We start from the raw sequence: 13,624 nt of genomic DNA on the forward strand, positions 1-13,624 counted from the left end.
ATACAGTGGGAGGTTTTCCAGATTCATTTTTTAAGAAGTGAGGTGCAGCCACAGAGCTGTATCCTTTCTCCACATGTAAGATCAGCATCACCATTGAACACACACTCCAAGCATAGACTAAAATATACTAACTAGCAAGAGCTGGTTGTTCTGACCCCAGCAACTTTTAATCCCACAATATTTTAAAGAATGATCTGATACTTGACCCCAGCTGGCCTTTTATTTCAAAATGATTTTTCCAGCAGTACAGACTTGATTGAATTTGGCTTGAATATTGCCACAGAAGAATGCACTGATGAACAACGTTAAGCAACATGCCAAGAATGGTATACGTACAATTATCTTCCTGTACAGCATATGTAATGGATGTGGCAGCTCATATGTACTCTCAGTTGACCAAAGCAAAGCCCTTTTCTAAATCTTTAATGTCCAATTGTGCATGTCTCCTCAAATGTTTTGCCCAGCTCTATTAAAACAAGATCAAAGTTATCAGACTGGAAGCAGATTGAGCAGTGAAGCATTTTGGCCTCTATTCTACATTATCTGTGTTGATGTGACTATGAGATCCCATTAACTAGCTACAGATGTTCTATAGTTCATACATTGCATGGCCTTAAAATAAACTAAGTTTGGCAATCCTCTCCGTGTAACAGCTGAATGATTTTCCACATTCTTTATTATAGGCTTCACCTTTACAGTAAACAGACTTAACAATTGGTTCCAGTGTAAAAACAAAACCAAAGGGAGACATTTGATTCCGGTTTGGATAATGGGGAAATACTGTGAGAACAGCCATTGATTTCTCTATAACCAGAAGTGAAAAGTCACTTTCCTGCACACGTCATGGTGGTGCCAGCAGAAACTGACCAGCCTTTCCCAATGTGTCTACAGGGTTTCAATGGCCCATAGTGGGAGTAGCCCTTCCTGGTAGCTGCTGAGAAAAGCTGATTGGGGATGAATGGGGAAGAGTGACCACATGTATTTTGGCGAGGTTGAGAGCAAAGTTTGTATGTTTTTTATATTTTGTTTCCCTCATAGACCTAGAAGCTGGGAAACAAAGGATTATAATTATTTTTAATTTCTGTCTGTCACAAGTAAGCAGAGGCATCTGAAAGTGTGAAATATTCCAAGCTCCTGTAGGGTGTAAATACTAAACAAAAACCAAAGGTGGTTTTGATTTTGTCCTTGGCAAACCAAAAGGTGAGTTTGCCAGAAGCAAACCCAAAACAGGGCTGCCCGAATCTGTCTCTCTCTCTCTTAATAAGTAGATGAGATATGTTCCTCAACTGTTGTTTAAGCATAATAGTTGACTATATTAAGGGAAAAACATTCTGATAATAAAATATTATAACAGAGCTGTGTAAACCACTATGACTTTACATGGATCGATCAACATTTCTAAAACTCCAATGAAAAAGCTGAAAAAAAGGTCTAAATCTATCTATGGTAAAAACCCACACACACAGTTGTTTGTTAAATAGCTATTTACATGGCTGACATTAATCAGCTCCAAAAGGAGCCATCATGGTCATTGGGCCAATAATAATTATTTTTAAATCTTTTGGAAATAGCCTTAATGGTTTCCAATGAACCAGTAAGTTCTGTTAGGTCAATAATACAGGTTTTAACAATACTTTATAAACAAACAGTTTGTGATCTATTTTGTCAATATATATTTCCATGAAAAGCTTGTAATCATTAATATAAAAGCAATTTAAAATTAACCAACACGCCCCAAAGGATTTTACCAATAGGACTAAGTAACTCTAAAGCTGTGAGACAACGAAGAAATAAATGTCTCTGCTCTGTTTTTTACTATGTGTTTTAAACCTGGAGACATCTCAGTAAGGATGCACCTCATTAATGTTATTTAGCTGTGGGTTGTGTGAGTATTTATATAAATAGATTACTTTTAACATTAATGTTAATGAGAAACTTGTGCATTTACAAGTGCATAGTAATGTCCTTCCTTTGCCAGCAGCTGGCTGTGAGTCCCTTGTTCCACTACTTTTCCATTATGAATCATTGCTATGACATCAGCGTTCTGGACGGTCGTCAAGCGGTGAGCAATAACAATGCAGGTTCGACCCTTCCTGGCATCGTCCAAGGCTTTCTGGACAATCTGCAGACAGATGCAGTGAAAAACTTGTTATTACTTGGAGAATCTTCCCTTTCATAGGTAACCCCTTTGCCTTTATAGTTCACATTATCACTTGGGTGTTCCTCACTGGGGTTTAGGAGTCAGAACTTCCCATGCATGAAGGAGGCCTCAAACACAGGGGCCTGATATTACAACCTTTATTTGTGTGAGTAATTCCACTGAAGTCACTGAGACTACTCTCATGAACAAAGACTAGCAGAACGAGGTCCATAAGGATGTAGTTTGGACCAACACAACTAATTTGCAGAGGTGTAATGATTTGTCTGTGATAGTGGCTGCTTATCAAATGTGTGTGTTATATTTGACATTGCATGCTGTCTGTTTCCAACTACACACCAAATTTAGAGAAACTAACAACCTCTGTCCTCTCCGCCATATGCCCTTGTCCAGGTGTTTGTCAGTTAGACATGCACAATTTGGAGAAAGCAGACCAGCCAAATACATAGACATGAATAACACTTGCACGTTCATTGATAGTACCAGCAATGCCAGACACTTCTTGTTGTCCATAAAAATCCAAAATTCAGGATCCTGACATCTGGCTCACAACTGGATGGTGGTTTGAATGGTGGCATTTTTCACTTCTACTGCATCCCCATCCAAATGAACAGTTTATTTGTCCCTATGGAGTCTGCCCCCTCTCCTGGATATGGTGGATGCAGTGAGGAAGCTCAGCCAGCTGAGCAGCAGGGGATAGCTTAATTACTCTCTCTTCGCTGCACAACATCTCCTGAGAGGTAGGAGGTGTTGCTGAAGCCTTTTTTCCAAGCCAGATGCTCCTGCATGTCATCTCTTACCCTCTGAATGCAGGTGGATCAAAGGACTGGGAAGTGGACAAAGGCTTCTTCATTGTTCCATTCTGTCCTGACAGCCAGGAGTTCTACTCTCGGTTTCTGTAGCAACACCTGTTTCCCCAGACAGAGCAGGAAAATAGTGCAGAAAGAGACCCACTTTGCTGCTAGTGCTGCTGGCTGAAGGGAAGAGGAAGGAGCTGGTGACTTGCCTTACAAGGCCTCCTCTAGTAGATCACAGTCTACTGTTGGAAGACACCTGTCTCAAACTCAAAGTTGCTAATTGTGAATGGGATTTTCAAAATTGCTCAGCATTGGCCTAACTGTGAACCCATTAAAAAAGTCCCATTGACTTCATAACGGACTTTGAAGGAACTGAGGCAGGCCAAAACTGAGGAGTTCTGAAAATCCCACTTTGTCTCCAGCCCCAAGTGTTGCTGACTACCATCACCTCCCAATTTAGACACCAGGAGTTGAAGACACTCTACACCTTGCAAAAGCAGGCCGTAGACAGAGAGGGAGCTAAGGGTTGTTCTGTGGAACTTTCAAAATTGTATTGTACATGGACTGCCTGTGTTCTTGCAGTGAAGCGTTCGAGCCCCGTAATTTTGTGTGTATTACAAATGGTAGAAAGCATATTACTAACCTTTTCACTTTCCGTGTCAAGAGCAGATGTGGCTTCATCCAGAAGCAGAACTGCTGGCTTACGAACTAGAGCACGAGCAATTGCTATTCTTTGTTTCTGACCTCCAGAAAGTTGCGCTCCTTTGTCACCCACGCGGGTATTATACTTCTGTATAAGTAAATATTCATTGTGAAGGAAAGTGAGAAACAGAAAGTTATATTTTTAAGCAGATAATGTACTATATTAAGCATTTCCACCATGAAAGAAATTGTAATTGTTTTTAATAAAAAATAAGATGTTATAAGATTTTATTAACTGTTTGAATCAAAATGCATTTGTATAGCTACACATATTGATAACTGCTCTGTAATGAAAATTCATTTCAGCATTAGAAAAAGATTAACTCCCAAGTGGTGCAACCACTGATGTGTCTAGTCAAAGACACCTGTACTTAAACATATAGATCTCAAGAGACTTTTATAATTTCAAGGCCCTTGAGACCCACACTCAGGAGGCGATCCTTTATTTCTTACACATCCACAACTTTTTCTAAGTACATTTTCAAAAAACTAGGTGGTAATGAAAAAAATATTGTTTTTCTTTAATTTTCAATTGTCATTTTCAATTCCAAGCACCTCTCCAGGAACCCCAATTTCTTTGGGTTTTTCCAAGGTCTTTCTCCACTTTGAGAACTAAGTCCACGGCAAAAAAACGGTTACTTACCTTTCTGTAACTGTTGTTCTTCAAGGTGTGTTGCTCATATCAATTCCAGTTAGGTGACTCCCAAGCCTTAACTCAGAGGTGGGGTCGGAGTCAAGGAACCGCAGATTGGAGGCTCGTTCTGCCAAAGGCTGCATCGTCCCAAGAGTGCTGAACGATGGCATAGTGAGACGTGAAGGTGTGAATGGAGGCCCACGTGGCGGCTCTGCAGATTTCCTGGAGCGGAATGTGAGCCAGGATAGCGGCTGATAACACCTGAGTCCTCGTGGAGTGAGCCGTGACAGCAGGTGGAGGGACACGTTGTAGCAAGCACGGATACAGACGGTGATCCAAGAAGAAATTCGTTGAGAGGAAACCAGAGTGCCTTTCATCCTCTCCACGATGGCAACAAATAACTGGGTTGTTTTACGGAAGGGCTTTGTTCGGTCTATAGAGTGCCCTTCTAACATCCAGGGAATGGAGATGCTGTTCCCAAAGATCAGCATGCGGTTTGGGGTATAAGATATCCTGGCTTACATGGAAGCAGGACACCACTTTTGGCAGAAAGATCGGGTGAGGCCTTAGTTGAACCTTATCTTTATGAAATATGGTATGGGACGGATCACAGGTGAGAGCCCGTAGTTCGGACACCCGACGTGCGGAAGTGATGGCCACTAGGAAGGTGACTTTCCAGGAGAGATAGAGAAGTGAACAGGTGGCCAGCGGCTCGAAAGGAGGGCCCATAAGGTAGGAGAGGACCAAGTTCAGGTACCATGCAGGCACAGTTGGCTTCACTGAAGGATGAATTTTTTCCAGGTGTTTGAGGAAACGTTGCATGATGGGGTGTGTAAACACAGAGCGCCCTGCCGCGCCTGGGTGGAACGCAGAGATGGCTGCGAGGTGAACCTTAAGAGATCCAAAAGCTAGGTGCTGGTCCTTTAAGAACATCAGGTAGTCCAAAATGCAAGGGATCAAAGCCTGGAGCGGAAGCACCTGTCTCTGAGCACACCAGCTGGAAAACCTCTTCCACTTAGCCTCGTAGGTAAGTCTAGTCGACAGCTTGTGGCTTTCGAGGAGCACCGGACTCACTGAGTTCGAACAGGCGCGTTCGTCCGGGTTCAGCCACGGATCCTCGAGGCCATGAGGTGGAGCGACAGAAGGTTCGGGTGCAGGAGATGACGGTGGTTCTGGGAGATGAGGTCGGGGTTGAGAGGAAGGCGTATGGGAGCTCGAACTGACAAGTCCAGCAGGATCGAGTAACCAACACTGGCACGGCCAGGCGGGGGCTACCAGTATGACATCCACCCTGTCCCGGCAGACTTTGAGGAGCACCTTGTGAACGAGCGGGAATGGTGGGAAGGCTTAAAGCAACTGGCTCCACCACATGATCTGGAAGGCATACACTATCGAGCCTGGGCTGTGACCTCGAAAGGGGCAGAAGGTTGGGCACTTCCTGTTGGTCCGTGAAGCGAACAAGTCAACTCGGGGAAACCCCCAGGTGCGGAAAACGGAGTGAATGATGTCCGGCCATATCGACCACTCGTGTGTGAGAAAACGCCTGCTTAAGCTGTCAGCCAGTATGTTCTGGACACCCGGCAGGTACGAGGCCTGAAGGGTGAAGGAGTGGGCTAAGCAGAAGTCCCACAGAAGGAGGGCTTCTTGGCAGAGCGGCAATTACCGGGATCCACCTTGCTTGTTCAGGTAGAACATGGCCGTGGTGTTGTCCGTTAGGACCGCTACACAGCGCCCTTGTAAGTGAGGAAGGAAGTCTTGGCACGCAAGGCGAATTGCCCTGAGCTCTTTGATATTAATGTGCAATGACAGCTAGGTTTCGTGCCATAAGCCCTGCATTGTCAGGCTCCCAAGGTGGGCCCCCCTTTCCAGGACAGACACATCTGTGACCAGGGTCAAGGTAGGTTGAGGGGGGTGGAATAGGACCCCAGCATACACCATCTGAGGATCCAGGCACCATCAGAGGGAGTCGAGTGTGTGCATCGGGACCATGAGGACCATTTCCAGGCTGTTGCATCCTGGTTGACAGGCGGATGCCAACCACATTTGTAGAGGCCTGAGCCTCAGCCTGGCGTGTTGTACCACGTAGGTACAGGATGCCATGTGACCCAGCAACCTGAGGCACTGTCTTGCTGTGGTGGTGGGAAATTTGCAGAGGCTGGTAATTATGCTTGCCATAGCCAAGCGCTGTGCCTCCTGAAGGAAAGCCCTTGCCTGATTTGTGTCCAGGACCGCACCTATAAACTCTATTGTTTGAGTAGGGGAGAGGAAAGATTTGCTGATGTTCATCATGATACCCAGGCGAGTGAACATGTCCGTGGCCAATTGTACCTGATACTGGACATGTTGATGAGACTGACCCTGTATAAGCCAGTCTCGAGGTATGGGAAGACGTGCATGTGGTGACGGCGAAGGAAGGCTGCCACGACCACCATGCACTTGATAAAGACATGAGGGGCTGTGCACAGGCCGAACGGAAGAGCCGTGAACTGATAGTGAATGTTGTTCACCACGAAGCAGAGGAAATGTCTGTGAGACTGAATAATCTAAATGTGAAAGTAAACGTCTTTCATATCAAGGGTGACATACCAGTCTCCCGGATCCAGAGAGGGAATGATAGTGGCTAAGGAGACCATATGGAACTTCAGGTTGACGATGTGCTTGTTGAGCTCCCTGAGGTCCAGAATGGGCCATAGGCCTCCTTTTTCCTTGGAGACAAGGAAATAACGGGAGTAGAAACCCTTGCCCCATAGCTCCTGAGGCACTTCCTCCACTGCCCCTAGAGCAAGGAGGGATTGTACTTCCTGGATGAGGAGTTGCTTGTGAAAAGGATCCCTGAATAGGGACGGGGAAGAAGGGTGGGAGGGTGGGATGGAACAGAAATGGATAGAATATCCCGTATGCACCGTGCAGAGGACCCAACGGTTCAAGATAATATGGGACCAGGCATGGTAGAAATGGGATAGATGGTTCAGGAACAGGTAATTGTCCAGGATGAGAGCTGGTAGTCCGTCCTCAGGCGCACCTTCAAAATGGGCACTTAGGGCCCGTGGTTGGCTTAGACTGTCCTTGACCCTGTCCAGAGGGGGGTGAGATGGTCTATGTTGGGAGTATCTGTTTCTCCGACGAGAAAAGTCCTGCCTCGGTCTAGGCGGGAAGGCGTGCTGCTGGGTAGTCTGATGTTTAAATGGCTTTCGTTGGTTAGCCGGGGTATGCATACCTAAAGATTTCATAGTGTTTCTCATATCCTTTAAGGTATGCAAGCAGGAATCAGTTTGCTCCGCAAACAAGCCCTGACCATCAAAGGGGAGATCTTGGATGGTGCTTTGGACCTCCGGCAGGAGACCTGAGGATTGCAGCCAGGCATTCCGTCGCATGGCAATGCTAGAAGCCAAAGTGCACGCAGCTGCTTCCGCAGCATCGAGGGAACCCTGGAGGGAGGTCCGGACCACCAATTTATCTTCCTCAGCAATGGCCTCGAGTTCTGTACGGGCCTCCGCTGGGAGAAGATCTTGGAATTTAAGGACCGAAGACCAAGAGTTAAAGTTGTATCTACTGAGGATCGCCAATTGGTTAGCGATCCTAAGCGAGAGACCCCCAGTAAAATAAACCTTTGTCCTGAAAAGGTCCAGGTGTTTAGCGTCCTTTGATTTGGGAACAGGTCCTTGCTGGCCCTGTCTTTTTCTGGCGTTTACCGCATCCAAAACAAGCGAGCATGGGACGGGGTGAGTGAAAAATTACTCGTAGCCCCTGCTGGGAACAAAGTATTTCCCCCTTGGCTGTGGGAGGGATAGAGGCAGGGGTTTGCCAGAGAGACTTGGCATTACTTTGAATAGTCTTGTTCATGGGGAGGGCCACCCTGGAAGGTCTTTTGGGGCCTAAAATGTCCACCATAGGGTCCTCCTCCTCCACAACCTCCTCAACTTGGAGGTTCATATTAAGGGCCACGCACCGAAGCAATTCTTGGATGATCCTAATGTCCATTGGAGGTGGACCAGACATGGACGTGCCAGCCGTGGCCTCATCAGGAAAGGATGAAGACGACTCCACCGGGAGAGCCGGGGCGGAAGCAGCCTCTTGGTCAGATGCAGGTATCTCCTCTTGGGCCCCTGGGGTAGCCCCTACCATGGATGCTGACTCCACGGGTTGGTCCAGGTCCGGGGGAGGGTGGCTGAGGGTTGCCTCTGGAGGATGGGTGTCCAAGCGTGACAACGGATAGGCCCCCAGGGGGGCACCTTGGGCCTGATGATATGCCCAGGGGGTCCAGAATTGTCACTGAGGCTGTCAATTGGGCAATGGGGGGGTCTTGTCCAAGGCTTTGCGGGCCTAACCTGGGAATGTCCGAAGCCCCTGAAGCTCTCCCTGACCTGCCGGAGGGGGATTAGGACCGTGACGGCCAAGGAGGGGTGGTGCGTGAGTGGAGTAAAGAGGGCACTGAGTCCCTTGGTAGCTGAGGGTCATGCGGTAATCGGTGCTGTGAGGCTGATCGTGATGAAAATCAGTGCCGCGAGGAAGAGCGGTGCCGTGTTGGAGAACGGTGCCGCTGGGGGACCGGTGCCGTGAGTAAGACCGGTACCTGGGGTGGTGCCGGGACTCGGAACGATGCTGGTCTAGGGGCTAACAGTCCAAACATTGCTGGCTTGCCCTTGGATGGTACCAGAATTCAGGCTGGGGCCGGTGCTGGGACCAGAGGTACAGGGGCTGTCACTTCGATGAGCCCTCTAGTGGCCTCGAAGGTATCCAGAGTGGAAGGCAATGTAATCTCCACTTGAACGGTACCCTGTGCTGGGCTGGCGTGTTGCTCGGTTGGGGCCGGAACAACTGCTTCAACCCTAACGATGGGTCCTCCCAGCGCTTGCTTCTTCCGGCAACCGGGGAATGGGAATGGTGCCGAGGTGGGTGCTTCTGGGGCCCAGGAGATCGTTGGTCCCGAGGTGGGCACGGGATCTTCTGTGGTGCCAGAATCGACAGTTCTGGGGGAGCACTGCGCACCGAGGCGCTTGGGCCCACGTCTTGAGAGAGCCGCAATGCAGACTCCATGAGGCGTTGCTTGAGTCGAATTTCCCTCTCTTTTCTTGTCTGTGGCGTGAAAGCCTTACAGATTCTACACTTGTCAGCCTGATAGCCCTCCCCCAGACACCTAAGGCAGGAGTTGTGGGGATCGCCAATAGGCATGGACTTATTGCAAGACTTGCAAGGCTTGAAACCCTGGGACGGCATGCCCCAGGGCCCCGCAGGGCAGTTATGAGTGCTAAACTGCCCTCAATGACTGAACTACACTTAACACTACAGACAAAAACACTTAACACTAACTATTAACAATTAACTAACAACGATTGTGATAAGCTAGAAATTAGTGGAGCACTTGAGAAACCAAGAGGCCACTGTTCCACCAACCATCACGGGAGGTAAGAAGGAACTGAAGGGGGGTCGGGCTGGCAGGGTCTTATATAGAACGCCATATTGGTGCCACTCCAGGGGGCTCCCCAGCTGGCCCGATGGGTAGCTGCTAGGGAAAAAGTTTCCGACTTCCGTGCATGTGGCGCACATACACACCTAACTGGAATTGATATGAGCAATCACTCAAAGAAGAACATGAAAGGTAAAATGTACTTGAAACATTTTACCTTTCGGGTAAGACTAAAACTAGAGAAAGTTTCAGCCAAAAAAGGAGAAAGAACTGGCAAAGTTTATGAGGAAATGAAAATAAAGGATTAGAATTGAATGTCTCCTTTATAGTTGTTATATAACATTATTGTAGTAGAGGAGAACAAGAAAACTGGAGCTCAGATTTTGCATTTGAATTAGCTAATTATGACTGTGTCTGTGTTAATACATATTGCAAGTTACATTTTTAAACATCAGCTTCCTATTTTCCTCTGAGAATTGTATCCACAAGAAAATAAACTTTAAAAAAAACACAAAAAGCATATTGTTTTGCATTAATGGAAGTTGTTTAAATAGGTCACAGTGAATATTTACCCCACACTGAGAATGGAAAGACACTTTCATTTACCTCTGGGAGATTTTCTATGAAGGTGTGAATATTTGCTGCTTTAGCTGCCTCTTCAACTTCCTCCTGACTGACAACCCTACTGTTGTCTCCGTACTGGATATTTTCAGCAATGCTGCAGTCAAACAAAATAGGCTCCTGGGACACAATACCTAATTTGGATCTTAACCATTGCAAATGCAAAGACTTGGTATCGAACCCATCTGCAAACTAGAAACAGAAAAAGGGAAAAATCATTCCCTGCAGAACACTTGAGGAGGAGTATTGCATACAATGTAAATGTGAAACACGAATCTGTAAAAATCCTCTGACCTGTGTTAGAGTTACAGTAAAAGTAAAGTGGTCAGCGAACCACTTCTGATCAAATAATAGATGATCAGATCTTTCATCCAAAATTGAACTGAACCAAAACTCTGAAAATTCAAAAGAAGCTCAGATAAGTATTTTTTGTGGACGTCTGCTCTGCTAGCTTCTGTAATAGATATGGAATTGCCAATCTATAATGAGATGTGCCCACAGAATTTCCATCTTTACTGAGAAAGTCCGTTCCTGAGCTTCTTAGACCTAGACGGTTGAAGAGCTCCAATAAGAATCCACATCTTTGGGCATTTATTCAAACATCCTTTGATTCACCATCTCTAGGCTATTCTTCTTGGAGCTCCCATCATCATTAATAGGACTTGCATCAAAAGTCTCATCAAGTGATGAATTAGACCTCAGATTGTGTCATGTTAACATGACTACAGGACTAGTGACAAAGGTTACATTATGGGAAATATATTCTAATGCCCCCTCCAATATATCAAGTCAATCAACAAAGAGATGCCATCTAGTGATCTAAAGCCTGGACGGGGAGTCAGAAGATCCAAAGTTCTACTCCTGGCTCTACCTTAAGCAAGTCCCAAGTCTTCTCTGCAGTACCCGGACCTGTAACAACACTCATCCACCTCAAAGGGGTGTTGTGCAGATGATTTAATGTTTGTAAAATACTTTGAAGAACAGTTCTATAAGCTCTAAGCGTTAACAGCTTTACAAATCTCTTCTTACCACTTGTCCTGCCATAGGGTCATAAAATCTCTCCAGCAGCTGAATGGATGTGCTTTTGCCACAACCACTGCTCCCCACCAAGGCTAGGGTCTGTCCTTTATTAACCTTCATGCTGAGTCCTTGCAAAACTTGAGCTTCTGGTCTTGTAGGGTATACAAAATGGATGTCCCTGAATTCAATGTTGCCATCAAACTGACTCTGGAAACAGTAGAAAATATAAATGTATGACAGAAGACCGGTCTATCTTGTACAGAAGCATCAAATACAACTCAGTATGGTCATTTAAACAAAGGCGTTGACCAGTCAGTTGGAAATGGTATAGTATTATCAAACCCAGAGCATTTTTGTCAGTTTATTATTGCTTAAGTATGCAGTGACATTGGATTGGTATCTTCTGTGTAGAGGACCTCCTTCTTGAGTGGTTCTTTTCTGCATCTCTCTCTCATTTATATCATACCTTTTCAGCCTGGTTTGCAATCACTATAATTACTTTAGATAAGTAAACAACCCTAATACCTCTCTTTGATGTCATCCTTGCATATAATCCAGACACTATCATTGTGTGTGGAAAACATAGTTCCTGCCCCTGGGAGTTCACTCTCTAAATAGTGTAATTTCAACACATAGTACACAGGATGGATATAGTACAAGGTGAACATCAGATCTCAGATTGGGATAAACATTTTTACTTTGGTGGATTATTCATAGTTTTCAAGGACAACTATGTTTTAAGTGTAGGTTTGAATAGGGAAAGGGTAGCTGATTGGCTCTTTTATGTAGGAAGGGAGCTCCGTGTATAAGAGGTAGCAAGGAAGAAGACTTGAAGACAAGGGTGATTGAAGGAGATGTTACGAGACACTGTGGGAACCGCCTCTGATTCCTGGGGGGATGGGACAGCTCCAGGACCACAATACCAGCACTGTCAGTACAATGGGCTCTTACAGCACCTAGAGAACTTTCAAGGTTTAAACTCTTTGAGCCAAATCTTAGCTTCATTGAAATCAAAGGCAGCTGCTTCACTGGCATCAGGATTTGGCCCAGAGTGGTTTCACTTTCAATTAACATCTTTCTCCACAAGAAGATATTTCCCCAGGAGCATTACCAGTCTGGGCATGTGGAGCTGATTCAGGAAAGTAGTCAAGCACATGTGTGACTTAAAGTTGTGACTATGAGTTACTGGCATACTTACAGTATGTGCCTGAGTCTTTTTCTGAACCGAGACCACTATCCAAAAGCAATTTCAAGTTTCTAAAAGGCTGGCTCTGCTTGCAAAAGCATTTATGGAAAGCACTGAGACATAATATGAAATGTGTTCAGTTTACAAATACAAAGATGAGTTTCTAACTGTCAATACTGGACTTTGAGAGACAAGCTGGGTTCTTTCCATCTCACGTATAATCACCAGGAAAAAAAGGTTCTGCAGGCCAAATTACGTCCTCATTAATACTTGTGCAACCTCTTTGACTTGAATGAGGTTACACAAATGTTGTGTGCAGTGTTGTTACAGCCACGTTGGTCCCAGGATATTAGAGAGTCAACGTGACTGAAGTAATATCTTTTATTGGACCAACTTCTGTTGGTGAGAGAGAGAAGCTTTTGAACTTATACAGAACTGAAGAAGAGCTCTGTGTAAGCTCGACAGCTTGTCTCTCTTACCAACAGAATTTGGACCAATGAAAGATATTAACTCACCCACCTTGACTCTCTGTTACACAGATGTAACTGACTGGAACTTAGCAAACAAGTCTGCTGATGGTGCACAAGAAGGAATAGAATCTAACTCACTCTCCGCCACAACTGCATAGTTTACAAGAGTAAAAAGCAGTGAAAACATATTTGTATTGCTAAAGAAAGCAGTTTAACTGTGGGCTTGTCTTCACTATCAGGGAAATCGACACTGCTGCAATTGATTCAGCAGGTGTCGATAGCAGAGTGCTCTCTGATCGACTCTGGTACTCCACCGGAATGAGAAGAGTAAGGTAAGTCGATGGGAGAGCATCTCCTGTCAGCACAGCACAGTGAAGACACTGTGGTAAGTCGACCTAAGCTACATCGAACCCAGTTACAATATTCACGTAGCTGGAGTAGAGTAACTTAGGTCGACTTACCCCAGTAGTGTAGACAAGGCCTCAGAATACACCCAACAGACAGAACAGGTGAATGCAATGTCATTCTTCCAGTCATTTTTCAGAACAGAACCGCACTTAAAGGCATTCTGTTAATTTCTCAAGCAAAAAGGTATTAAATGGCACTGGGCAAATATAAAATTATTTAGA

At 45.5% G+C, this 13,624-nt stretch overlaps 1 protein-coding gene across 1 annotated transcript in view; it reads right to left on the minus strand.

Annotated features, from left to right (window-relative positions):
* Window positions 1-200: 200 nt before the first annotated feature.
* The window catches only part of LOC120398545 (ATP-dependent translocase ABCB1-like), a 63,641-nt gene continuing 50,217 nt past the window's right edge, over window positions 201-13,624 (minus strand). Inside the window, exons 27-31 of the mRNA XM_039526056.1 lie at window positions 11,349-11,546; window positions 10,305-10,511; window positions 3,599-3,745; window positions 1,949-2,122; window positions 201-466 (exon numbers count right to left, since the gene is read on the minus strand). Of these exons, the coding sequence (XP_039381990.1) occupies window positions 389-466; window positions 1,949-2,122; window positions 3,599-3,745; window positions 10,305-10,511; window positions 11,349-11,546 (804 nt within the window). The 3' untranslated portion in view covers window positions 201-388. The remainder of the gene's footprint in view (window positions 467-1,948; window positions 2,123-3,598; window positions 3,746-10,304; window positions 10,512-11,348; window positions 11,547-13,624) is intronic.

The sequence above is a fragment of the Mauremys reevesii genome, linkage group 2 (assembly GCF_016161935.1).
Source record: "Mauremys reevesii isolate NIE-2019 linkage group 2, ASM1616193v1, whole genome shotgun sequence".
Classification (NCBI taxonomy): Eukaryota; Metazoa; Chordata; order Testudines; family Geoemydidae; genus Mauremys; species Mauremys reevesii.